General features: G+C 50.7%; 1 protein-coding gene across 1 annotated transcript in view; it reads left to right on the top strand.

Moving 5' to 3' along the window:
• The window catches only part of SHISA6 (shisa family member 6), a gene marked incomplete at its 5' end in the record, with an annotated part of 278,529 nt that overhangs the window by 9,182 nt on the left and 241,501 nt on the right, over nucleotides 1-27,846 (top strand). The window contains one exon of the mRNA XM_021694525.2: nucleotides 15,617-15,777. Coding sequence (XP_021550200.2) covers nucleotides 15,617-15,777 — 161 coding nt within the window. The remainder of the gene's footprint in view (nucleotides 1-15,616; nucleotides 15,778-27,846) is intronic.

Raw genomic sequence — 27,846 nt, forward strand, 5'->3', positions numbered from 1 at the left:
CTCAAGGTCACGTGGATGAAACAGGGAGGGTGGTAGGGAGAGGCTCTCGAGAGCTCTCAGTCTCCAAGGCTTCCTCTGGGCCTGGAACCCTGCTATGCACTGGCCACAAACTGTCTCACTGCATCCTTCCTTCACCCTCTGGGGATCCGTGCCCATTGAATGGCCGAGGAAATCAACTCAGAGAGGCTTAGTAACTTGCCCAAGGTCACACAGCTAGAACATTGCCAGTCTCTGTCTCCTTGGGGGGCCAGCCGGTTCTCACCTTCCCAGATGTAAACGGGTCAGTGATGCTCAGATGCCTTGAGAAAGCAAAGAACCCTCTGCCTTGTGCCCTGGCATGGGTTATTGTGCTGAGAAATGGGGGCACCACTGCCCTACAGATCAGGGTACAGCAGAGCTGGGCCGGTGGCCTCGCTTACGTTACCTGCAGGGCACGAGGCCACCGGGGCGGAGCAAAGGCCTGTTTTCTTTTCTTTCCTTTTTTTTTTTTTTTTAAAGATTTTATTTATTTGACAGAGAGAGAGCACTACGGGGGGGGGGGGGTGGCGTCAGGCAGAGGGAGAGGGAAAAGCAGGCTTGTTTTCAAGAATGGATCCTGTTGGCTGAGGATGGTGAAGGCAATACGAAGAAAACGTGAAAAAACAAAAGCGAAGCAAAACATCCCGATTCCAGTGGAGGAACAACAGCAGTGAAAACAACAAACCTTTACCATATTGGCAGAACCGCCAGGGCGATTCTGCAGGAGTCCCAGCTCCGGAGAGTAATAGAGGCGCTAGGGAGAGGAAGTGATTTGGGGCCGAGAGGATGTGGACCTCAGGCCATTCCCAGTTTTAATTACTGAGACCTGCAGCTCACAAACAGCTCCATTTATCACCACCCCCCCTCCCTGCCCCATTTATGATTTGTGGCACAGTGTACACAAGACAGAGTTTCGGCTGGCTCATTGCTGATCACTGCTCTGGTCCTGTGCTTTCCCTGTTTAGTTCTCCCAGCTGTGTCTCCTAATTCCTCATGCTTTCCAGGTGTTTCTCTGTTTCTTATGATCTCAAATCCCCTGTCCTGAAAGGCACGCTCGAAGGAAGGCATCCCGGGGAATCTTCAGCGCCCCGGGCTTTACTCCCAAACTTCTGTTGTCCCGGTCAGTGGTGGTGGTCATGGCCATGGTGGTGGTCGGTGGTGGGGCTTGCACTCCCTGGCCTGTGCCGCCCAGGGCAGAGTCCCTGATTGAGGGGGGCACTCACCTGATTGAGGTGGGGGTTTGGGAACAATTTCCCTAGCTCTCCCCAGGGAGGGGGAGTTCCTGGGCACCATTTCCAGTCCCCACCCCGGCTCAGACCCATACGGGTCAGAGGAACAGGAGAACCCTTGTTCCTCCTTGCCCAGGGCCCCTGTCCCCACCTCGAGACCATGGAGGCCGAGTTTCAACCAGGCCCTGGGTGGCTACAACCTTGGCCCCGCTCCTCGGGCGTTTGGGAGAGAGGAGTCGCTGCTTTCTGCAGGCTTCCCAAACACTCATTATTCCTTGCGTTTTTGGCATTTGGTCTTGTGTACTGTTCCCATTAGCTCCAGCATTAAAGTCTCATTACTTAGGACATCTGTCCTCTGGACATATTCGTGGCTCCCTTAGCCAAATGTCCTCTTCTGGGAAGGATGCTTTCTGCTGTGTCCCCTCTTGGATCTTCCTTTGGTCTTGCTGGCCCAGGGAGGAAGGATTTGAACCCAGGAGGGCTTGCGGGGGAGTGGCTGTTCATTTTAAGTGGCGCCTGAGAGTGGGTTCCGGAGCCCACCCATCCCCTCCCTTTGAAGGTCTTGGGAATGCAGACCCTTGCCCTCATCCTTAGGGGTTGGGCGGGGATGGGCACTGGTCCCCACCTCTCAGGCACCAAGGCTGCTCTGGGCCCCGTGGAAGAATCGGGATTCCGGCTACCCAGTTGGACTAGCAGCCGGCCCTCTGTGACTTTTTTGACTGCATCCCGAGAAGTTTGCTCGAACTTTCCCAGGGGATGACCCCCCCCCCACCCAGAGGTGTGTGTGTGGGGGGCACTCTTGATATGACGGGAAATCACTCAGCTTTTCCGTTCTCAGATAATCAGCAGGCAGTGTCTTGCCCACCTCTGGGCCAGCATCTTCTCCCCCAGCCTCAAGCATTCACAAAGAGAATTGGATCTTTTAGCAGAGGATCTGTCAGCTTCTCTCTCCCTCCCTCTTTCAAGTCCCATCATTAAAATGTTTCTTCTCCTTCCTTTTGGTGTCTTTGTCCGCTGTTGCTTGTTTCTCCCATCTGTCCTGCTTTTTTGATCCCTCTTCACTTCCGTTGGGTTGTGTCCCTTTGCTCTCTCTCCCTCTGGCTCTCCTTCTTGAACTTGTCCTGCTGTAACTTCATTAAACTGCATCGATTCAGACTCTGCTAATTCCACATGTATCCAAATCGGACCTGGGTGAGGTTGTTTTTCTTTCCTCTGTCTGATAAAAATCTGTGATGAACAGATTAATGGCTCAGACAAGACTGCAAAGATTGCGCAGGACACACAGACCATGCGGAAGGACAGATTTTTCAAGCAGGCTCTTCCTAGGTCCTGGCATGCTAATTACCAATCATTCTTATCTATTCAATGAAGTAGCTCTCCAAAGATCAATTTTTTTTTTTTCTAGCCTAGTTTGTAATCCTGCAATGGCCCGGGAAGCAGTAAAAATGCATTTCCTTTAGAGTGTTTTAGAATTTCCATGCCCATTTCATTGATTGGGATTAGCCTGGTCCCGTTTCTGGTGAATTGGTGATGCTTGACCATAGGCTGCTTCGAATTCCCTTTTTAATTCCCTCTGGGGGCTCCTGCTAATTGCCTCTCTTGTTTCTTTTCTTTTGTATTGCCCTGAGTTTTTAGAATCCGGAAACTCTCTCTCTTTCGGCTTTGGGAACTCTGCTATGGGTTCTGCCACAACCCAAAAGGTTCACCTCGTTCCCTCTTGCCACGGGATGAGACCCTAGACACCAGGGGTTAGGAACCTGAGGTTTCCTGGGAGCTGAGATAAGGGGCAGGCTAATCCCACCTTGGGTCAGTTTCTGTCGCCATGCCCTTGGGTGAGGCCCTTGGCCCCGACTTTAGTCTGTTAGCCTGGCTGTGGGATGGGGGCTATCAAGTTGTGGAGGTGTGCTCTTCTCTGGCCCCATTCTGATCTCAGCATCCTTGGGAGGTTGAGGCAAGCAGAGTATACATCCATACCGTCAAATCCAACTGCCCTGGGAGAAAATGCATTTTCCTTGCACACTCCCTTCAGGTAAGAATGCTGTCTGCAAATGGCCTCCAGTGATTGCTTGTTTTTAGCATCTTAAACTCATAGAACCTCTTGGGTGAAAGGGACTTAGGAGGTGTTTTAGTCCTCCTATACATGTGCATCGAGACCTGGGCTCTCTCCATTCCTGGAGCTGTCCGTTAGGTTGTTAGGACATAATTCTCGTTAATTCTTACGGGGAGCCAACATTGACTTCTTGGCATGAGGCATGCCGAGTGGGGCAACCCAGAGGAAATGTATCCTTTCTTCTGGAAGACAAGAAGATTTCTTTCTCTATTAAGAGAGCAGGGCATGCCCCCTTCAATCTCCCTTTTTCTTGGATAAACTCATCCCTAGTTATGAGTCTGTTCCTCACAGGACGCGCATTCAAGTGTTCGTGCCTGTGTGAAGGAGGGTCACATAGAAATGGGCTTATAAATCTCTAACAGAACCTCCAAGTGACATTGCCAAGAGCAACATGCAGGTCTCAGTCATTCAGGCACCTCGTAAACATCTGAAGGTTCCTTTTGGGAAATTGGTTGGTCTCCAGGGCTAGGCACCTGTCCGTCTCCCCGACCATGATGTCGGGATGACACGTGTGTTTGCTTGTCTTGTTCACACCTGTATTTTACGCCTAGAGTAGTGCCTGCCACAAGGTAGGTGCTCAGGTAATGTGGGTGAACGAACAGATGGCTTAAGTAATTAAAATGGGGAGGATATCGGGTGGTCTTTATGTGTACCCTACTCTTCTGATGGTTGCATTGACGCAAAGGTACTTGAGCTTGGAAACGCCAGTCATGTTTATGCTCTCTTTAAAATTTTTTTATTTTTTTAAAGATTTTACTTATTTATTTGACAGAGACACAGCGAGAGAGGGAACACAAGCAGGGGGAGTGGGAGAGGGAGAAGCAGGCCTCCCGCTGAGCAGGGAGCCCGATGCGGGGCTCGATCCCTGGACCCCGGGATCATGACCCGAGCCGAAGGCAGACGCTTAATGACTGAGCCACCCAGGTGCCCCCCCCCCTTTTTTTTAAAGTAGACTCCACACCCAGCGTGGAACCCAGCACAGGGCCTGAGCTCACGACCCTGAGATCAAGACCTGACCTGAGATCAAGAGTCTGATGCTTAACTGACTGAGCCACCCAGGCGCCTCAATTTTGAACACATTCTAAAAGCAGATGTCTTTATTTTAATTCTGATTTTTGAAAGATGTTTTTACTGGATGTGGAAATCCGGGTTGATGGTTCTTTTTTTCTAGAATTTGCATTTGGTTCTTTTTATAATTTCTGTTTCTCTGTAGAAAGTCCCTATCTCTTCTCTCATTATGACTATATTTTTATTGCAGTCCTTGGACCATCTTTGGGTTGGTTTCTCTTGAATATTTTTTCCACGACTTTAAGTCATATTTTCATGTTTTTAAATTAAATAATTTTGGGTTACATCTTAGATATTGTGGATGGCACATTGTAGATGCTAAGGATTCTGTTAATCTTCCTCTGAAGAGTATTGAGTTTTGTTCTAGCAGGCAGTTGAGTTACTGATCACCTTTGACTTGAATTAGCTTTATTTTTTTATTTTTTAAAGATTTCATTTATTTATTTGACAGAGAGAGACACAGCAAGAGAGGGAACACAGCAGGGGGAGTGGGAGAGGGAGAAGCAGGTTTCCTGCAGAGTGGGAAGCCCGATGTGGGGCTCGATCCCAGGACCCTGGGATCATGACCTGAGCCAAAGGCAGACGCCTAATGACTGAGCCACCCGGGGGGCCCCTATGCTTTTTTTTTTTTTAAAGAAGGAAGGAAGGAAGGAAAAAGAAGAAAGGAAAAGGGAAGTAGGAAGAATGAAGGGAAAAAAAGACAAAACTCCAGCTGAATCCTTTGCAGCAAACGTTGCCCTGGCCAGTGTGATGCGTTTGCTCTTTTATGCCCTGCTGGAATCCTGATTTGTTTTGCTCATGATGTGAATCTCCTTGCTTTTCGGTGGTACTTTATCTTGGAGCTTCCTCGTGGTCTAGCAGAAGCACAGTTTGTGACGGCCTCGCAGAGAGGAACAGATTGGCTGTCTGTTTGCACTTGGCTGTCAGAGGCCAGGTTCAGGGTTCAGGGAAGACTGCTGTGTGACCAGAGGCATGCCTGTCCTGAGGCCTGAGCGGAAAAGACCAAACGTGGGTGGTCCCTTCCAGGACGACCTGTGGCCAGAGCGTGCCAGGTGGCTCCCTGTTCACACCCAGACTTTTGCTCATCTGGCGCCGTGGAGCCAGTCCCCCGGGATGCCCCTCTTCCACCCATACTTCTGCTGTGGTCCTGTGGGCTGAGCCTGTTGCAGACACGAGGAGGTTGTCTCTGGATTTATTTATTAATCAAATATTTACATAGCGCTTCCTGGTTGCCAGGTCCTGTCCTAAGTGCTCTACGAATATTAACTCATTTAATCTCCGTAATAACTCTCAAGAGGTAGACATTCTTTTTGGCCTTACTATTTCAGCTCTATTTTTTCAATGAGGAAACAGAACCACCGGGCACTTACGTAACTAACTGGTGATCGCCAGTGTACTAAATGGTCAGCGTTCCCACCCAGGGACTCTTGCTCCAGCATCCCCACGAGGCTACCCCACCTTCATTTTGCCTCAGCCGTGGATTTCGGTCTGTGCACCGATGCCAAGAAAACAAAAGAAAAAAACCAGTGGCAGGTACATCTGTTAACTCCTGTGTCACCCGACTGCCCACGTGACTCTGCTGACGAATCGTGGGGAGCATTTTTGTTTTCCCAGTTCGAAGTGGTGGTCATCCTCGGCCCATCAAGGTCTTTGATTCATTCTCAGACAATCCAGATATTTCTGGAAAGTCTAGGCTTGGTGTTGACGCTACCCAGTTTCCCACTCCCGGGTAAATTTTCACATGATCCATGAGGCCAGGAATGCAGTGTGTGGAGGGGATGCTCTGAAGGGCGGACGGGGGTGCCCCAGAGGAGGCACGTCTACGTTCCGCCTGGCTCGTGGCTGGCCATCACGCGACAGACCCCCAACAGGTGCCCGTCGGGATGGAGCAACATGCCCTGCTTGCCTGGAAAACAAAGCAGGCGGGCCGAGCCTTCCCTCCCTGGGTCCCGCGGTGTTCATTGGCCACGATGAATTCCGATTGTGCCCGGGGACAACTCAGACCCCCAGAACAGCTCAGTGCAGATGCACAAACATTGTTACCACAACAAAGGAGATCTCCACACCCATTTGGAGCCTCTCTGTATGAGGAGAGTGGTCTTGTGCACACACAAAGCCAGCAGCTGTGTTTTTCAAGTGGACGTGAGAGAACCAGGAATAAGAACTAAATGAAGCCATTCTCCTTGGTCCGTGTTTATTAAAAATATATTCACTTTGATTGTCCGGAGTGCGTATTTCGGAGAATTAAAGGCACGCCGACTGCCCAGTAAACAGGTAGGAGGATGAGGTTACAGAGGACGCGCTAGCTCTTCCCAGCATCACACAAAAGCTCCGTTCTCTGGAACTCAGATAACCAGAATATTCGATTTAACTAGAATAGAATGTCCACATTCTACTTCTAGGACAAATACAAAAGTAGCCATCAGAGATTTACTTAAGGAGGAAAAAATTAAAAAAAAAAAAAACACCTTTCATGGTTCATCCTGCAGTTTTTACACGAATAGCTCCATTTTCCTAGAATAGTCTGCATTTTGCTTAGTGTTCTCCAACGAGATCTAAAGATTAGGCTGGTGGCCCTCTCATGGAACAAACTTGCACTCTTAAAAAAAAAAATTAATTATATTCAGTATATTCTACTTAATTAGGCAGGAATGCGTTGAGAAAATTCTTCAAGATCAAGAGTGTTCTCGTTAGTCCTCAGGAGTAAGAACATTAACCAGAATAGCTTATCCATGGAATAGTTGATCTGTTTGTCCTTTTATCATACCTATCCAACAGCAGAAATGTCTTCCTACTCCTCCCGGAAAGCGTAAGGGCACAGTTAGGGGTCGAAGCGAGTCAGCTTGCCTTGCCCTTGGCAGGGAAAAGCTTACTGGACAGTAGGTGAACTTACTTTTTCCCCATCTGTGGCATTTATGTGGCTTGGAACTCCCGAGACAGAAACTCCACGAAGCCCAGGCACAGTGGCTTCTCACTGGGGCCTCGTGCAGAACAAGGGTCTTAGTAAGTGTGCTGGTGTTCTGCTCAGGACTTGGTGGGACAAAACAGTTGCCTGCTCAAAACAACGTAAAAACGTTCTAAGTGGCTGATGTTGATGACTCACGAAGGTTGCTAGAAATGGGTAGCTGAGCAGGAGCTGCTTCTCTTTGGGCCAATTTTTCCAGTAACGATTGAGCACTCTTTAGAACCTTGTGTTCAGAGATCATTAGAGGGATGCATTAGGTGGAGAAACAGATGTGACGGAGTGGATGAATGGATAATCTGGTGGTGTAAAGGAGGCCCTCTGTCTCTTAACCTACCCGTCGGTGGAATCTGGATTTACCGCCTCCTAGTTGTGTGCCCTCGGGCAAAATATAGCTAACCTTGCAAAAATCTTAGTACTTTCAGCAGTTAATTGTGGCTACTGATAGCATCTACCAAATCATGTCATTTTGAGGATTAGAGGTTACGGTGCATGTGAGAGTTTAGCATTGGTGTCTGGCACATAGTAATTACTCAATCAATGATAGCGGTCCATTTCCTAAGTCTTTGAGTTCCTGCTGAATTTCCCAAGCAGGCAAGGTCAGGAAGCAAAGGTATGAAGGTTTTATTTCTCTCTTGTCAAGGGGAATCACGTGCCCTTTTTAGAAAGATTCCATGTCTCTTGAATGCAGGTGGCAGCACGTCAAAATGTTGACCGGGCTTGGTCCCTGGTATCCAGATAAGTCAACACTTTGGGATGTTCAAACACATTTCCATTTCCTTGGGATTGCTGGCACTATTTTTTTTTTATTCTTATGTTAATCCCCATACATTACATCATTAGTTTTAGATGTAGTGTTCCATGATTCATTGTTTGTGCATAACACCCAGTGCTCCATGCAGAATGTGCCCTCCTCAATACCCACCACCAGGCTAACCCATCCTCCCACCCCCCTCCCCTCTAGAACCCTCAGTTTGTTTTTCAGAGTCCATCGTCTCTCTTGGTTCATCTCCCCCTCCGATTTCCCCCCCTTCATTCTTCCCCTCCTGCTACCTTCTTCTTCTCCTTCTTTTTTATTTTTTTCTTAACATACATTGCATTATTTGTTTCAGAGGTACAGATCTGAGATTCAACAGTCTTGCACAATTCACAGCGCTTACCAGAGCACATACCCTCCCCAGTGTCTATCACCCAGTCACCCCATCCCTCCCACCCCACCCCTCACTCCAGCAACCCTCAGTTTATTTCCTGAGATTAAGAATTCCTCATATCAGTGAGGTCATATGATACATGTCTTTCTCTGTTTGACTTATTTCGCTCAGCATAATACCCTCCATTTCCATCCATGTCGTTGCAAATGGCAAGATCTCATTCCTTTTGATGGCTGCATAATATTCCATTGTGTATACATACCACATCTTCTTTATCCATTCATCTGTCGATGGACATCTTGGCTCTTTCCACAGTTTGGCTATTGTGGACATTGCTGCTATAAACATCGGGGTGCACGTACCCTTTTCAGATCCCCACTTTTGTATCTTTGGGGTAAATACCCAGTAGTGCAATTGCTGGATCATATGGTAGCTCTATTTTCAACTTTTTGAGGAACCTCCATACTGTTTTCCAGAGTGATTGCACCAGCTTGCATTCCCACCAACAGTGTAGGAGGGTCCCCCTTTCTCCGGGATTGCTGGCACTATTAACCAAGGTTTTCAAGCAGGTAAATCAGGGCTCTTGCTCCAAATTGCTCCTTTACTGATCGTTTCTCCGTGCCTAAATGTTAGCTGGCATTTGCTAAATTGGCCGACCCAGCTGGAGAGACCAGAAGGACTCACTGGCGCAAGTGGACCCAGCACGGGGCAGTGAGATGAACATAAGCAGCGGTCCCGTGAGCACAAGGACACGCAGACTCGGGTCACGCGCCCCGGATTTAAATTTCTCTTCCATCACGTCCCAGTCCTAGAATCCGTCCGAGCCTCAGTTCCTGGTTAAGTATTGGGGCAGTACCACCTGCCAACGTCACGCAGGGTTCGAGTGGGTGTCACGGCCGATCAGGCAGGCGAGCGTGTGTAGAACCTGGTTAGTGTGGCACAGAGGTGAGGGGGTGTCTCAGAGATGAAGATGGTGAAGACACAGATGGGGGCTCCTGAGGACCCCTGAAGTTTCCTGGCCTGAATGCTCACAAACGACTGTTTTCCCTGCTCCGATTTGCTGCCCAGTTAATTTACTCTCCCCTGCTTGCCACGCATCCCCCAAAGCCAAGGAATCCATGTGCCAAAGGGAGCAGCGAACCAAGGCCATGATCCAGGCAATTCAGGCAAAAAGCATGCTTTTGTTAGACATATCCTGATAGGGCAGCAAATGTGGTGCTGGGGAGGGGAGGTTGGGAGGAGAAGGACGATCAGCAAGATTCTTCAAGTTTTTTTTTTTAATTTTAATTTTTTTTTTTGAAGAATCTTTTTTTTTTCTTTAAAGATTTTTATTTATTTATTTGACAGAGAGATAGAGAGCACAAGTAGGCAGAGCGGCAGGCAGAGGGAGAGGGAGAAGCAGGCTCCCCACTGAGCAGGGAGCCGGACGTGGGGCTCGATCCCAGGACCCCAGGATCATGACCTGAGCCGAAGGCAGCCGCTTAACCGACTGAGCCACCCAGGCGCCCCTTAATTTTAATTTTAATTTTGATTTTATTCATTTATTTATTTATTTATTTATTTTTATTTATTTATTTATTTATTTATTTATTTATTTATTTTATTATATTAAGTAAACTTTATGCCCAACATACGACCCTGAGATCAAGAGTCACATGCTCCACCAGCTGAGTCAGCCAGGCGCCCCAATTCTTCAGGTTCTTAAATGAGATGCTTGTGGGGGGGCCGAGGGTGTCGGGTGGGGTTGGTCATTGGCTCGGAAACCCCCTCTGTCCTCGCTTGCCTGGCTCTGTCCTGCCCCCTCTGCCCCTTCCCAGTCTGAGCCCTCCCCCTCCCGGCCTCACTTTCCCTTTTTTTCCCTCCACCTACTCATCCCTGCCCGGTTCTGACCCCTTGTCTGTGTCCCCTTCTCTCGTGTCCAGTCTCTGCCTCCCCCTCTGCCTCCCCCCTGCCTCTCTGTGGCTCTGAGTCCCTGCCTTACTCCCTCCACCTGTCTGCTCTCCTTCCTTCTGCCCCCCTCTTGGACCTGGAAGTGGCTGCCCACTCTCGCCGTCCCACAAGCCCCGCCTCCCTGTTCCTCAGTGACCGATTTTCTTTCCCGTGGTTGGAAAATAGCTCAGGCCCTAACCCATTTCCTGGGGCGCATCCAGATTAATTAGGTGAGACTGGGATGGCACGTTTCAGAATTAGAATAATATTTATCAAGCACCCTGGGGAGAAAGGGATGGAAGATGGAGAGGAGCAGAGGAACGGGAACAAGGAAGGGAGGTCACGAGCTGAGGGGCTGAGGGAACGGGGTGGGAGGGGGGCTGCCAGAGGGCACCGCTCCTAAGGACACCGCCTGGAAATTAGGGCCACCTCTCCCCTTGCCAGAAGGTGGGGGGACCGGGACCGTGTCCCTGGATACCATGCTCTTTATTAGGACCACACAGGGCAGGGACCTACCCTTAGAGAGCCTGCCTCTTCGGGAATACCTTCGCTAGTTGCATCCCTCCCCTTTGGCCGTGCTGCCCAGCTCAGCCCAGCCAAGCGGGCATCTGGAAAGGATACAGTGCAAGTCACCCTCTTCACGAGGAGACGGCCTAGCTGTACCCCAGATAAAACTCCTTCTCCAGTCGCAAGCCAGACCCAAGCACACCGCTCTCCACCGAGCTTGATGGTCTTCAGAAAAGTATCTTTCCTCCACCCCTGAGTCCTCAGAGCCCACGTCCTGCAGGGCTTCTCAGGGGCTGGGAGTCAAGAGCCCCCCCATCCTTCGAGAGGGGAGCTCCGTTCGAAAATCTCATCTCTGCTGCATCCTCCTTGGCTGATGAGCCCCGGGGCAAATCTCCTCGGAAACTGCCACGGACACTGTCAGTGTGGACCAAAGCGGGAGATAGGAGCTGAAAGCCCTACAAAGGTGGGGCCATGGCTGACCTTCACTCCTTCCTATGTTTATGTAATGTGGCCGGGCACGATACAACGAAGGCCCCGACAGACAGGCCCACTGCTTGGGGACCTTCCTTTCGGCATCTCCGGCCCAGCCCTGTGTCTGATGTCAGTATGGGCTGCTCAGTAGATTATCTGTGGAGCTGGACTGCATTGAGCCTTAATCAAAGACTGGCTTTCCCTCGTGCCACACAGAGGTAGCTCAGAATTTCTTAACCTCGCCACTGTTGACATTTTGGGCCAGATCATTCTTTATTGTGGGGGCTGGCCTGTTTAGCAGCACCCTTGGCCTCTGCTCACCAGAAGCCAACAGCACTCCCCTCCCCAAGCGTGACTGCCAAAAATGTCTCTGGACGTTGCCAACTGCCGTCCCCCCTTGGGGGTGGGGCGCAGAATCACCATGGAGAAGCACCCATGGAGACTGTCTTGGCCTCCCCAAAGCAGTGGACTTAACCACAAGACCCCATCCCCCTTCACAGTCATCAGAGGGGTAGGAGTCTCTATAAAAACTTGAGAGGCAAGAAACAGAAAGAAAATTAATATATACTTTTTTTTTTTGTAGTAGCAGTTTTATTGAAATGTAATGCACCTGCCATAAAATTCATCCTTACGTTTTCGAGTGTACAATTTGGTGCTTTCTCTACATTCCCCGAGTTGTCTAGCTATCCTTTGAGAACATGTTCATCTCCCCCAGAAAAAACCCCATACCTATTAGCATTCACTCCCCACTTTCCCCTCCCCCAGTCCCCAGTCAACGGAAATCTACTTTCCGTCTCTACGGATCTGCCTAATCTGGACATTTTCTGTAAATAGAATCCCATAACACGTGGTCTTTGGTGACTGGCTTCTTTCACTTAGCATGATGTTTTCAAGGCATTTATTAGTATATCGTTGCTTTTTCAGGCTGAATAAGGGGCACCTGGGTGGCTCAGTCTGTGAAGCATCTGCCTTTGGCTCAGGTCATGATCCCGGGGTCCTGGGATCGAGTCCCGCATTGGGTTCCCTGCTCAGTGGGGAGTCTGCTTCTCCTTCTCACCCCTATTCGTGCTTGCGCTCTCTCTCTCTCAAATAAATAAATAAAATCTAAAAAAAAAAAAAAGGGAGAGTAAAAAAACCATTGTGTGAGTATTCCACATTTTGTTTATCTACTCATCAGTCGATGGACAGCTGGGCTCTTCCCACCTTCTGGTGATTATTGGTGATGCTGCTAGGAACCTTCATAGACAGGTGTTGTGTAGACATGAGTTTTTATTTCTCTTGGGTCTCTACCTAGGAGTAGAATTGCTGGTCTGTAGGGTGACTGTATGTTTAACCTTTTGAGGGACTGCCCAACTCTTTACCAAAAGGCCTGCACCATTTTACCTTCCCAGCAGTAGTGAATGAAGACTCCCATTTCTCCACAGGCTTGCCAACACTTGGTATTATCTGACTTCTTGGTGATAGCTCTTCGGGTAGGTGTGAATGGATGTCTCATCGTGGTTTTGATTTCCATTTCCACGATGACTAATGATGCTGAGCTGCTTTCATGTGCACCTTCTTTGGAGAAATGTCTTTTCTATCCTTCGTCCATTTTTAAATTGGGTTGTTTGTTGACTTTTATTGTTGAGTTGTGAGAGTTCTTTATGTATTCTGAATATAAGTCGCATCACAGACACACGATTTACAAATATTTTCTCCCATTCTTCATGGTTGCGTTGCATTTTCTGGATGATAGCCTGGGATGCAGACAAGTTTTTAATTTTCCCAGAGTCCAGGATTTCTACTTTTTTCTTTGCTTGCTCGTGATTTTGGTATCATATATATGAAACCACTGTGAAACCTGAGGTCACAAAGATGTACTTCTATACTTTCTTCGAAGAGTTTACAGTTTCAGCTCTAATAATTAGCTCCGTGATGCACTTTGAGTTAATTTTTGCATCTGGTGTGAATGAAGGGTCCAACTTCATTCTTTTGCATGTGGCTATCCACTTTTCCCAGCACCACTTGAAACTGCTCTTTCCCCGTTGAGTGATCTTGGAACCCTTGTTGAAAATCAATTGACCATAGACGTATGAGTTTATTTCTGGGCTCTCAGTTCTATTCCATTGGCCTACATTTCTGTTATAACTTTCAAGCTCCCTGTTTCCTTACCATGGGAACATGGTAGGAAAGTGTCTTTGATAACCAGAGGAATGAAGGAAATCAAGATAGCTTGCGTGGATTTGTGGTGACAAATACAGAAAATATTTATAACGTTTTGGAATTAGAAGGGATCCAATTGGAAGGGTCATGTTTGTTTAAGCCCTTTGTCTTGCTGATGGGGGAGAAAAGATCAGATTTCCATTTTAGAGGTTAGCAGAGCTGCCCAAAGTCGAACAGCTCATTTGGGATTAGGACCCAAATCTCTCAACCTTTCAGGGCGGTGTGTGCTTCTCATTCCCACATCCTGAATCTCAGGTCCCTGACCCAGACCCCGGGTCTGCCTGAACCTCCTTCGCCAACCTCGGGAGCTCCTGTGTTCTCCCTCACTGCTTGGTCCACCCCAGTGTCTGTTCCTCCCTTTTCAGCCGGAGAGACGAGAATGCCAGCCAGGGGAAAGCGTTTGGAATATCTGAAATTGCTATATAAATGCCAGTAAATGATAAGATTGCCAGGTTGATGCTCTTCTCCTCGGAAGGTTCAGCATGTCAGAGTCAGCGTAATGGAAGGCAACAATTCACTCTCAGACACGCTTTTAGACTGCAAGGGGGCAGGGTGCCGGGCGCCGGAGTCCCGGTGTGAATGAAGCGGGGGTGGGGTGGGCCAGGCTGGTGGGGGGGGCGGGGAGGCCTGGGGGCGTGGCACCTTGCCCACATCTTAGGGACGCCCCGAGTAGACGGAAGAGTCCCTGCCTAGCTTGTACAAAACAGGGGTGCACTCAGAACTGGGGACCTGGCCCTAAGGTGGCCTTCCTTCTCTGGGTGGCGGGGTCTCTTGTAGCTTGTCCACACTCGCCTTCGCCACCTCCGACTATCCCTGCCTGTCTCTGTCCTTTCCACGAACGGTGATCACACACTCACAGGTCACACAGCATCCCCCACCGAGCGAGTCCTGTTTGAAACCCTTGCTTCAATTTATTAACTCAGAAACCACGTACTGATTTCGCCCAAACTGTGAGCCCTTAGGTGGTGGGAACTGTGTCCTGTTTACCTTTGGCTCTGCGGTGATGCATGCACGCTGGGTCCTCAGTAAATGCACGTTTGGTGGTTGAAGGGACGTGTTGAGTGAATACAAGTAGCTCAGAGTTGGGGTAGCTGGGTCTCTTGCAGGGGGGCGTGGTGCTCCAGCCGTAGCAGCATCTCCATGCATCCCTGTTTCTTCCTGTCCGTGTTTGTGCATTTTCCTCTCCATGTTTGTGCATTTTGTCGCCTCCTCTAAGCTCCAGCTGCGGTCATGGTCCGCACCGTCCGTGTGGCCGGGTGTTTACCTTGTTGTCTGTATGTCCTGTCTTTGCAGTTACATCACACCTTTCATTCATTCTTTGGTGTTTTTTTTTTTTTTTGGTTTATTTATTTATTTATTTGAGAGAGAGAGTGAGCACAAGGTGGGGGGAGGGACAGAAGCAGACTCCCCGCTGAGCAGGGAGCCCCATGCGGGGCTCGATCCCGGGACCCTGGGATCATAACCTGAGCCGAAGGCAGACGCTTCACCGACTGAGCCACCCAGGCAGAGAGCTGGGTCCCCAGTATACAGTACGTGCTACCCGGTGGGTGTTTCTCAAAGGCGCGATTGTGCCCGTGTTACGAGTAACCTGCTGCTGGAATCGAGGCTACAGATGTCCTGTGGGGGTGTCCTGCTGGCTGGCTCTGCACGCATCTGCCAAGCATAGGGGGGTGTTTGGGTAGCCAGTATTTTGAAAGGGCTCAGGTGACATACATTGAAGACAGAAACCATAATCACTGCCCTTTAATGCCTGTACCCCCAGGCATGGCATCCTCCCCCCTGCATCCTCCCCCACCCCCCACCCCGGGACCAGTACCCAATGTAGCTGTGGCGCCTGAGAACAAAATACCGTGTGTGCGTCTCCTCCGTAGCTCTGTCCATCAAAGGGCCCACGGAAGTAAGCCAGCTCCCTCTGTGGCTGTGTCCACCTGCTCAGTGAATCTCACCGTGTGATCTCCTCCTTGTTTAGGGCTCTGGCCGACATCTTAAGACAACAGGGACCAATCCCCATAGCACACTGTGAAAGAGAAACTATCTCGGCTATCAATACCTCTCCCAAAGAGAACACACCGGTCAGATCGTCCTCCAAGAACCATTACACCCCCGTGCGCACGGCCAAGCCGACTCCAGGTAAGTGAGCGCTGATCGCCTTGCCTTGCGTCTTTGCTGGGGTGGGGGTGGGGGCGCTGGTGCGAGGTGTTGGTGATGCTTCACTCCAGTGGGGCAGGTGGTGCTCCACGGTGCTGGGGGAAGACTCTACTGGGCAGGCGGGGGAGTGTGGACGAGCCTGGGGACCGTCTCCTGGGGAGGGCCAATGGCTGTCCTGGCTGGAGGATAGCGGACGATTCAGGGCACGCGTGATTGAGTCAGTGGTTGGCGTACTCTCTTACCTGATAGGAGGCTTGTGGCGGGCGTGGTGGAGTGTGGTCCCCCACTTGCCCACTGGATGGGATGGTTTAGGTTGCCCAGGACGCCAGATACGTAATGAGAAATTGCCATAGTCAGTCCCAACTGTTGGAATGTACTTCCTGAGAGTAGGGATTATGTCTGTATTATAGGGTGACCTTGTCCTGTGCTCTGTAGATTCCCCCAAATATATGATGAGTTGCCATGTTCTAGCAGTCATCACGATAACCCCACAAAGGAAACGAAGCAGGGTGTATTTTTCTTGCCGTATGGATCAATAAATGAAGCTTAGTGAAATTTAGCGACTTGGGCAAGATCACTGAGATGTTAATGGTCATAAAAACATCAGCGATACGGTAATATAACTCCCATTTATTTGGGTCTTGCTCTGCGCCAAGCGATATGCTGAGCATTTTACATGTATTTCCTTACTTATCCTTCACAGCAATCTTAAAAGGACTTATATTGTCCCCATTTCATAAGAGGAACAGGAAAGTTCAGCAATTTTTCCCAAGGACACATGGGGAGGAAGAAAGCCAGGCTCCAGACCCAGACATAGAGGTTGCAACAGTCAGGACTCAAAAATCCTAACATCCTAAACCAGTTGGGGACATGAACCCAAAGGGTCTGAGTGGATAGTCTCCTTCCAAGTGCAACTTGGATCTGAAAGCTTGACATCCGTCACCCTAACGCCTTTTGGAGGATGGGGCTGTAGGGGTCTGAACTTTACCTGCTGGAAGGTTGCGCGGTCAGTCGCTTGGTGCCAGGAGGTATGGCCCAAATTCAAAAGTGTAGTGAACATGCTGCCAAGATCAAATTTCTTTTCCATTCATTCTTGAACTTGCTTCAATTTATTAAATCAGAAACCACGTACTTGCCTTTCAGGTAATCTGCTGAAACCTTTTGAGGATCTGATAGAAGGGAAGGACATTCATCTTCAAAAATATGTACCTCGACATAAACACGTGTATCCATCCAACATTTTTAATATGATATAAGGGGATTCGCGAACCCTTCCAGAGTTAGAAATCCCTGATTTAAAAGTAAAGACGAGAGGTCTAAGATGCACTTTTAGCCTTACCATTATAGATGCTTAAGATGTAAGCAATGGAAGGAATCTTGGCAAAAACATCCAGACCGTGAGTCATCTATCTAGCTGCACATCAGGATCACCTAGGAGCTCTTGAAAATGCTGATGCCTAGGCCCTACACATTAACCCGAATTTCCAGGGATGCTGCTGGCATCACGGCTTGTGAAAACCTTCCCAAGGTGATTCTAACCCTCAGACAAGGTGAAGAACCATTGGTCCAGATGGATTCCTCATTTTATGAGTAAAGACCCTATAAGCTATGCTGGTGGTTCTCAAACTTGGCTGCACGTTGGAATCACCCCGGGGGAGCTTTCAGAACGAGGGATACCTGAGTCCCGCACCCAGAGAGTGTGATTTAATGGATGCGGGAGTGTGGCCCGAGCATGAGGTGGGGAGGTGGGTGCTGAAATCTTCCCAGCTGATGCCATTGTGGAGCAAAGTTTGAGGATCACCGGGTGGTGGAAAATGGCCTAAAGGTACCATTCTAACCAATCCTTATTTTCGTCGATGGCTGTTTAATCCAACCTTGGTGTTACGATTAAGGTTGAGGAGGGTATTTTTGTTTTCCTGAAGACTCACGGTTTGAAGTCAGGCTTCCCTGGAACCTCATCTGCGATCTTGGAACTTCAGGTCACCCTGGTGTCCAGTGCGCCCCTGGGAGTTTACCCCGACCCCACTCTGCTCTGATATTCTCTGTCTCATTCACCAGCCTGCTTGCTCCCAGCCGCTGAATCCAGGCTGATTAAGTGGACAGTCCCGATTGGCTCTTAAATACATTTCTGGGCAGGAAGCTTTATCATTTATTCTGGTCTTGGTGTATAACCTCTCTCGGTAATCCGAGAGGGAAAACTTACAGTTCCGTGATTCACTTCCATGCTTGTTTGGAGAAATCCCACCCTGTATTTCTCCACCGGGGACTCTTCACTTTGTCTTTCGAGAGGGGCCTGGTTTCCCTGGTCCAGAGGGTGCTCTCAGTAGCAGTGACACTTAAATTTAAAAGCAATTTCATAACCCTCAGACTCCTACAGCCTCTCCTGGGCTCAACGGCTTTTCCATGCAGCTGCTGATATCCTTTGCCACAAAATGTTGCAATTGGAGCAGAAGTTTCAACAGAACTTTCCCTAAGTGTCCAAAGGGGAGATTCATTGTGATTTTTGTCACCCCTCGAATCAATGAACCACTGGTCGGAAGGGTATGGTGGCAGAAATACCGGGAGGCGTCACAGAATGAGTCGTTCTGCTACTCAAAGTGAGGTCCGTGGACCGCCTGCATCAGCATTCCCAGGGGGTTCGTGAGAGATGTGGTGTCTCAGGCTCCAGCTCACCCTGCCAAAGGAGAGCCTGCATTTTTTAAAAAAGATTTTATTTATTTATTTGAGAGAGAGAAAGAGCACAGAGGGAGAGTGAGAGGGAGAAGCAGGCTCCCCGCGGAGCAGGGGGCCCGATATGGGGCTCGAACCCAGGACCCTGGGACCATGACCTGAGCCCAAGGCAGACGCTTCACCGACTGAACCACGCAGGCACCCGAGAACCTGCATTTTAGTGAAATCACTTAGCAAGGGAAGTTAGAGAAGCGTTGGAGAAGCCTGGGCTTTGAAGTACAATCCCCTGTCTGTTTTCTGGCCCTGTGACTTACTCCGGATATGACCTTGGCAGGCCGCTTGGTCTGAGTGTCCTTGTCTGCCCTTGAGGCTAATAGTATCTGCTTCCCTGAGTTGTTTTACGGATATAATGAGTTAAACCGACTAGAAGACTTAAAACTGGTCCTGACGCATAGCACACGCTCCCTGTGAGCTGTGACCGGACTACAGAAGTATATCCACGGCTCATGGCAAGTTAGTTAAAAAAAAAAAAAAAAAAAAGAGGGAAAACCAAAGGCATTGGTATTCTTAGACAAGGCAGGGTTGGTAGGGTTGTGTCCGAGATGAAAGCCCCTGGACCCAGGCGTTCCTGTGCTTGGCCCCCACCCACAGGGCATCTTCTGAGGGCGAAAGTGGTTTGTTGGGTTTTGTAGGGCTCCATCCAGTTTTTGGATGCCCAAAGCACATGCTTGGTTAGATTAGGAAATGGGGTGAGTCCTGCCTTAGTAATAATAATACAGAGAGAACACGAGTAGCAAAAGTACCATTTGTTGAGCACCTACTATGTGCTGGGTCCTCTGTTAAACACTTTATTTAAATTTTTATTTTATTTTATTTTATTTTAAATATTTCATTTTTAAGTAATCTCTACACCCAGTGTGGGGCTCGAACTTAAAACTCAGAGATCAAGACTCGCGTGCTCTACCGACCGAGCCAACCGGGCGCCCCTAGGGTTTGATTTTAATTCCAGGAGACACTTTATTATACAGGTGGACCCTGTAAGTTTTCTTAGGTATAGGAGCTCCTATCCCCATGTTAGAAAATTCCTCTTTCCTTCTGGAAGAGCCTTTTAGCTAACGCTTCCAGAAGTCCCTTCTCTACTTTAAAGGGAGATGCGTGATGGACAGTGTGGTCCATGCACCAGCTGTCACTGCATCCCCACGGGAATTGGTTAGCAATGCAGAACCTTGGGCCCTTTCCCAGAAGTACTGAGTCAGAATCTGCTCTTTAACATGATCTTCAGATGATGCATAAGCTCATTCAGGTGGAAGAAGCTCCCTTTAGTGTAGGGAGCCTCAGCCCTGGCTGCACAATGGACTCATGTACACAGTTCTGAAACTACTCATGCTTGGCCCTCACCCCCAGAGATTCTGCATTAATTGGTCAGGAGTGGTACCTGGACATTGGTATTTTTCAAGAGCTTCCCATGTGGTCGGTTCTCATGTTCAGCAAACTTTGAGAACCGGAGCTGAGAGGGAGACTGGCAAGTGAGGGAAACATCTTGAGGGCTGTGGAGCATGGGTGCACCTCAAGACCCAGCAGCTCGAGCCCGGCTGGCCCAGGTTAGCGGGCTGCAGAGACACGTCCTCCCCATGGTAGGCGGGGCAGAAGGAGTGGAGGACGCAGGTGCGCCGAGGGGGAGGGACCAGTCTGCAGCTCTGATGGGGTCACTGTGCAGCAGTGGGGATGAGCAGAAATACCAGAATGGATCGGAGAGTCGGGTAGAGCCAGGCATCGGGAAATGCACCAGGATCTGGAGCTGCAAGTCCCTAGGGGCTTGTAGGGGGGGGGGGGGGGGGGGGGCGGGCTTGCTTGGTCTTCAAGGGTGGGTAAGAATGGAGACTTAGCATCTGCCTGGCCTGACTCAGCCCTAAAGAGCCTGGCCGGGGGCCACTGGGGGACAGCGGGGTACCTGTCCCTCCCAGTAGCAGGTGACACCACGTGTTGGGGGTCCAAACTTTTGATACCCAGCTCCCCCCATTATCAAGAGTGGCCTCAGCTGGAGGAAATAAATATTTATGTCCCGGCCACACACCACTGTGAGTTGTGTAAATGAGCAATCAGTCATCCTGCCTCTTGTCAAAGCTGTGTGTTATAATGGCAGACGAAGGGAGCCAAGGGACGTGACTGTTTAAGCTTTGTGGAGACTGGGAATGAAGCATGGGCAGCTGACAGAGGGGCGCTTTGTCACAGCTCCGCGTGGCCGGGCCCCTCGCTGCTCCTGCCACCTTCCGTGTCTCTTGCTGGAATCCAGACCCTGTCCCTCCTCATGTCCAGTCCATGCCTGCCTTGGGGTCTTTCCCTCTTTTGATTTTTGGCCGGAAACTTTCCGTCGCCAGATCTCGGTGCCGCGAAATCAATGCTCTGATGGCGCTGCCTTGCCTACCTCCTCGTCTGCACCGGTCCCCTGCCTTACTTTCTTCCGAGCACGTATGCTGTCTAACTCACATCGTGCACCTGTTGGCTCTTTGGTTCACTGTCTTTGCCGCTATCAGAATGTTAGCTCCACAAAGCAGGGGTTTTGTCTTTGTCTTCACTGTCGTGTCTCTGGACCAGGGGCGTTGCCTGGAAGATCACGGGTTCTCAGTGACTGTGCAGGGAATGAATGAATGAATGATGACACGGCTCCTTCCTAGGATGGACGTAGGGGCCAGCACGCAGGTACTGGTTACGCAGCTGCATGCTACAGAGCTCCCGCAAAGGCTGCGTGTCCCTTCTGTGGCCCTCTGTGTAACATCAGTGGGGAGTCGGCCACTTGGACAGCCTGGCAGTCTGGCCATCCGGCGTTAGGCTGAGCTGGAGGCCCTGGTTCCCAGTGCCCAGGCTTTTCACCAGCCCCCCTTCCCCCCCACCCCTGGCTCTCTCCTCCTGTCTGGGGCTGACCCAGCTCTCCACGGCACAGTGTGGCCAGAGGCTGGAAGCTTCCCCTCCCTGCCTCCCTGCCTCCCTGCCTCCCTGCCTCCCTGGCTGGGCACAGAGAGGCCCTGACCCAGGGGGCCCCCACCCTTCTGCCCACTGACCCAAGAAAGACTGCTATGCAGAGGTCTTGGAAGCTCAGGCAGATCAGAGTCCCCATTTGCAAGGATCGGTTTGGGGCTGTGGGCTATACACCTGAACTCTGAGAAACTTCTGGTCAACCTCAGCCCCTCGAGGGAAGTGGGATTCTTCTTTGTCTCATCCCCAGGGAGACAGGAATGTCTTGTTCTAGAAGGGGTTGACATGATGGCCACAGATGACGTTGGAGCTCTCGGGACGGTGAGATCAGCTGACCCAGAGTGTTGGAGTTGGAGCTGGGCAGACCTGGGTGTGACTCCTCCCTACCCACTCACAGGCTCTAGGACCCCGGCTTGCGTCCTGCGTCTGTGAAGTGGGGTAACGGGCACCCTCCTTAGAGCAGAGGGCCGTTGACGTGTTGAATGGAATAGTCTGTGTATTTCAAGGGCACTGGCGTGGCTCTGACCTTATGCTCAGGGGCCACCTTCATTTCAATCATCATTGTGACTGTCCTTGCTGTCACCAGCCATACCTTCTCCGTGTTCCTCTGCCTCTTCTTTTCTCCTTCTCCCTGGTAACTGCTAGGCTTTCCTCTGTCCCTGCTCCTTTTCATGGTTCCCCTGATTGCATTGATCCATCTCTCACCTCGTGGGTCTTCAGCAGTGACCGCATCTCAGTGGTTCCGTTAAAACAGGCACTGACTCAGCCCACCATGGGCCTGCCATTTCCTTCTGAGGATCTCCCTGGCAATTCCCTGCCACTGGTCTCTGTACTCTGGTCTTCCCAAATAGTTTACACGAAGCTTATCACGTCCCCGATGTTGTCCTGGGTCCTGGGGGTCCACGAATGGAGCCCTGTCGGTTCCCCACAGTTGACAAGCATGGAGACAAGCATGGCGCCATCCTTACAAGGACAACAGGGTGTGGGTGTAGAGAGGGGAGCGGGAAACCCAGGATCCCACAGAGGCTGGCATGCTTGAGTGGGTCTTGCAGGATGCCTAGGAGTTCCACAGGCCAGAAAGGGTGGGCAGTGTGCTGTGCAAACTAGTGCAGCCCATCTTCCAGAATCATCAAGGGTGGGAAATAAAATCTGCAAGGAACATTCTGTGAGAAGGATGCTCTCAGGGGCTTGGCCCCGTGTGGGTGTGAGGCCCCTCCACGTTGGCAAAGCTCCGTGGGTTCTTAGGGTCAGCTTTTCATGCTTTGCTGTTTGTTGCTTCCCTTGGGTTCAGGCAGGCAGTGACTCCCTATGTTGACTTCGGCATATCCACCCCCCTTTCTTAGCCAAAGGCTTTCATCTGGACTGAGCACACAGACGGCCAAGCCTAGTAAGCTCGCGTGGCAAGGAAGAGTCACCTTTCTCTTTGGGGGGATCTGCGTCTTACTCAGTCTTTTACATCGGTTCTGGTGGTTCCGATATTTTCCTTTCTTGCTTTCCTCCGGTGTGTGGGTGACATTACAGCTGAGTGATTTCTGGGCAACGAGACCTCTGCATAGTCTATCTCAGAGCCATTCCCCATTCGCATTCTTGTTTTCATTCCATTTCCCAGGACACTGGATCCTTTCTGCGAAATTCCACCACTTAAAAGTCATCCGTGCCTTCAGACAAGGGTTAAAGGCCATTGGGGTGGTGGTTAAAGGCACAGACTACGGAGCCAGACTGGGGTGAATCTAGACTGCCTCAGTTTCCCCGTCTGTGAAACGGGGCTGGTGATAGCATCTCCTTCCTAGGACGGTTGTGGGATTAAAGCAGTTTGAATGGATAGCAGTTGGAGCAGCATCGGATAGAGGGAAACACTGTTTTCAGTCCGCAGGGGCTCCTGTGTTGGTCACTTGGCCACCTGTGACTGTTGAGTGCTCAGAATTGAAATTGAAATAGAAAAATGTTTCAGAGCCTCCCAAATTTCAAATGGTTTTTTTTCTGGCAAAGAGCCTAAAATAGCTCTGTAATTTTTTATGTTGAGTGCATGTTGAAATGGTAGTATTTTGCATATATTGGATTAAGTAGAATCTATTATACAATTAATTTCACTTGTTTCTCTTAATTTATTTTTTTAACGTGGCTACCAGAAAATGGAAAAATCACACTGATCCAAATGTTAGTGGCATCGAGAGTCTACTTGAGTTCAAGTTTCATTCACGAACAAGACAAACTCTTTGTACATCTTATACTGTATTGGCAGAGACAGGAAGTATACCATAAATAACTTCAGGGCATAATGCTCAGACAGGATCAGACAGGTGATGTGTTCGAGGAACACTGGGGAGAGGGAGTCACTTTTTTAGAAAGATTTTATTTATTTATTTGTTTATTTAGAGCACACATGAGCCAGGGGGAAGGGCAGAGGGAGAGAAAGAATCCCAAGCAGAATCCCCGCTGAGCAGAGAGCCCGACACGGGGCTTGAACTCATGGCCCTGAGATCATGACCTGAGCTGAAACCAAGAGTCAGGCACTCAGCCAGCTGAGCCACCCAGGCGCCCCGGAGGGAATTACTTTTGATAGTGTGGTCCTAAGCTGGTGGCATTTGATCTGGTAGCTGACTGAAGAGCAGGAGCCGGCCACGGAGAGATCTGGAGGAAGAACATTCCAGGTAGAGGGCATAGCAAGTGCAAAGGCCCTGAGGCAGGTGCAGACCTGGCGTGTTTAAGGCACAGAAATCAGACACGGGTTTCGAGTGTGGCAGGGGTAGACGTCGGCCGGCCACGCAGGGTGTTAGAGGCCATGGTAAGGAGTGTGGATTTTTTGCAAGCGTGATCTGATTTCTGTTTTAATATGATGATTCTGGTTGCCTCATCGTGGGAATGGGCTCTGTTGAGAAGCAGGAAAACAATGAGCATTTTTAATAGTGAGATGAGTTGATGAGAGAACTTTCTCGGACTTTCTTCTCCACGGGAAGAGGTATAAGGGAGCAGGGTGATGCAGGATGATGGCCCGTGGGTTTCCGAATCAGACAAATGAAGCTCCAGATCCCACCCAAGCTTGGACGAGCCCATAGACCTTTGTCCAGGGTTCTCCAAGAGGGGTTGGCCAACTTTTTCTGCAAAGGGCCAGATTGTAAGCGCTTTAGGCTCTGCAGCCGGGAATCCTCTGTGGCATCTGTTCAGGTCCACCAGTGTGGCATGGAAGTAGCCATAGTAATATGTCAATGATGGGCTCGGCCGTGTGCCCATAAACCATTATTTACAATAACAGGCGGTGGGCAGGATTTGGCCTGGGGGCTGTCGTTTGTCAACACTCGCTCTCCACCTTGCTCTGAAAGCCACGTCCGCCTTCCATGTGGCACGTGAACAGGGACGTGTCCGGCACCAGGAGGCTGTGGGTGAGCCTGTGGCCAGCCAGAGCCCTGAGCGCGTTCAGGCTTCCCATGCATGCTCCACTCTGTGCTCTGTCTGGAATATTCTCTCTTTGTCTGCTCTCCCCCAGCCTTGCCTCCCCCCGCTTACCTCCCAGGTGTCAGCTGAGCTCCCACCAACACAGGGATGCCCTGTGTGCCTGATGCCCCCGCACCCCGGGCTCCCTGTCATTGCAGAGCATTGGGACTGGGCGGAGTGTTGACTCCAGTTCAGAGCGGAGCTCTGCCTCCTCCCTGGCTGTAGGCCCTTGACCGATTTACTGTTGACACTGTTCGGGGGTCAACAACCAGAGCAAATTGCTGGTCACTCTGGAAACAGCTGTTTTTAGGCTGCATTGAAAGAACCTCGAATCTGGATCCAGGGTGGATCCAGAGACAGGCCTGTTCTTCCTGTGGCTCGTGTGGGGACACCTGCTGTCCCGTGTCCTGTTGGAGACACCCGTGCCCAGCCTGTGTCCGGAGAGTGACGCGGAGCTTTGTAAAATGCTTTCTGGGCCCTGACTTATGTAAATCCTGTAGCAGCCTGACAAAGCAGTCACGATGATCATGCCCACCTTGTCGAGAAGGCTCAGGGGCTCCAGAATCCTGTTCAAGGTCACATGGCCTGGAGGGGGCTGGTCTGGGCTCTGAGTGCAGGCAGTCTGACCCCGGAGCCCAGGCCCTAATGTCAGACTGGCCATAGGTACAGACCAGAGGTACAGACGGACAAGGGGACACGGGGGGCCCCTTGCAGCTGCTTGAAACCTGTCCTGTGACCAGGGAGGTCGATGTCGGCTCCTGCTTTTTGCTGTGCCCAGACTTGGGGTTTGTGGAAGATGCCAGAAGAGGCCACTGGTTGCTCAGCCTAAGGGCGCCTGTTTTCATGATGTGAGCCTCTCAGCTTCAAGACAGAGGCCACCTGGCCAGTGCTGAGCCACTCAACCCAGGATGCACTTAAGTAGGGCTGGGGGAGCCTCTGGGCATTTTTAGCTTCAGGAGAGGCTCGCCCAGCAACTTGTAAGGTTCTTCCTTTCTGAGAATATACTAGGAGTGGTCGCCAGCGTCTATGGAGGGCTGACTGGGCTCAGAGCCTCCTCCTGTGGGTCCTGTCCCTTCACCCCTGCTGGGGGCTGCAGGGGCAGGGTGTGGACCTGGCTCACTCTGTCCTACCCAGAGCTCACTTAGCGGCTACAATGCTTTGTCTTTTTCTTGGGATTCTGTGACCCCTGGGGTCAGAGCTCAGGCGAGCTCAGCGACTGAATCACTGTCCCATTCATTCTTGAATTCTTGTGCAAGCCTTGTCACAGAGGGGAAGTTCATTCCCACCGCAGGATTTAATGCCGTTCAGAAAGTGAGTCCCAAGCCCCTGTATTCTGATACTGAGGGTGGTGGGGAATGGCTCTTCCCGGCCCAGGATTGCTTTAAGAAGGGGTGTGCCTGGGAGCAGAGCCTTCCAGAAGCCAGAGGAGCTGTCCTCGTCTGGGCTAGGCGGGCTGTGCCCGAGGTGCCCTGCCCATTCCGAGGGCCCCATCTTGCGTGGGAACCGCAGGGGCTTGGCCACCTTGGCCAGAATGGACCCCCCCACCCGCACCCTTGCTGCCAGGGAAGCAGCTAGAGTGGAGGGCGGACAGAGCCTGCTCTCACCATATGGCTGGGGGAGAAGGGAGAGTCACTGAGCTGGCCCACTAATTACCTACCGCGCCCAGGAAGCAGAAGGATTTAGAATGTGTGCTGGCTGTTACCAAAATGAGGTGCAGGGGAGAGGGAGAGCCAAGGCGCTGTGGACAGGGTTAGAATTCACAATTACCTTGGTGAGTTGGCAAAACGGAGGGACCAGCCCAGCACGCACAGTTCAGCGAGGACAAGAGCAAGAGGGCGCTGGACAGGGAAGGCAAATTGCCGCAGGCCTCAGGGGAGGGTGGCCACAGGTCCTTGGCCCTCAAGTTGGGAAAGATGAGGGCTCCCAGGGTGAGGGGAGCCCAGCCTCCACCTGAGTGGGTGGTAGGGGTATTTTTCTGTAGGGGGCTCCACGCCCATCACCTACTGAGTACAGGATAGTGGGGGGACCAAAGATGGAGGAGGGAACGTTGAGCCGTCTGCATCTAGATGTTAGGCACCCGCTATGCACTCAGCGCTCCGTTAGGTCCTATGGAAGCGAGATGAGGAGTAAGACACAGTCCTGGCCTCAGGGACTTAAATCCAGGAGCAGAAAGACAAGACTGTACAGTAAAAAGATAATTCCGGTGCACCACCAGAATTACAAGCCACATGCTCAGGAGGTTCAGACGGAGGCTGCTCTGGTCAGGGAGAGCGTCACCTAGGGCCTTGAAGGGTGGGTAGATTAATGGGCGAGGAGGGTAGAGGGGTAGCTTTTGGCTGGTCAACTAGGGCCAGAGCCTACAGGGCAGGGATGCTTAAGGAACCAGTGGTCTGCAAAGGCGAGTGATGACCTGTTCCTTTGGAAAGGTTGATCGTGGCTTTTCTGTAAACAGAGAGTCATGATGAAAGAACCAGGGAAAAGGCCAGAAGGAACTAAAACTCTGTGTCCTATTGGAGAAGGCTGCTCTGAGCCGGGGACTCTTTTTTTTTCCTTCTTTAAACATAAGGGCTGTGTCCCCGAGGGGCAGGAGCTGTGTGGGTAGGAGTGGGGTGCCTGGAGTGGAGGTACCATATGGCTCCCCCATTAGTTGGGCTAATGATGGGGGATAGGGTTGGGGCAAAGCTGGACCCTGCAGGGGGGCTTGGAGAGGAGGCTTTGAGGGTCTGTAAGGTGAGAAGTGCACAGAGGAGGAGGCGCGAGGACCACAGACCATGAGCAGCACCTTGAGAAAAAGGAGAAGGGGAGGTCAGAGTGGGACTCAGGAGACTCTGATCCCTTCGTTCATGTAGGGATGGTTTTGATCCTTTAGTGGGAACCAGGCACTGAGGCTATGGGAGTGAACCAAAGAAAGTGCCTAGTCTCAGGGCACTTACATTCAGTTATAGGAGGCAGGAAATAAACCCATAAACATGCAGC

The sequence above is a fragment of the Neomonachus schauinslandi genome, chromosome 15 (genome assembly GCF_002201575.2).
Source record: "Neomonachus schauinslandi chromosome 15, ASM220157v2, whole genome shotgun sequence".
Classification (NCBI taxonomy): Eukaryota; Metazoa; Chordata; class Mammalia; order Carnivora; family Phocidae; genus Neomonachus; species Neomonachus schauinslandi.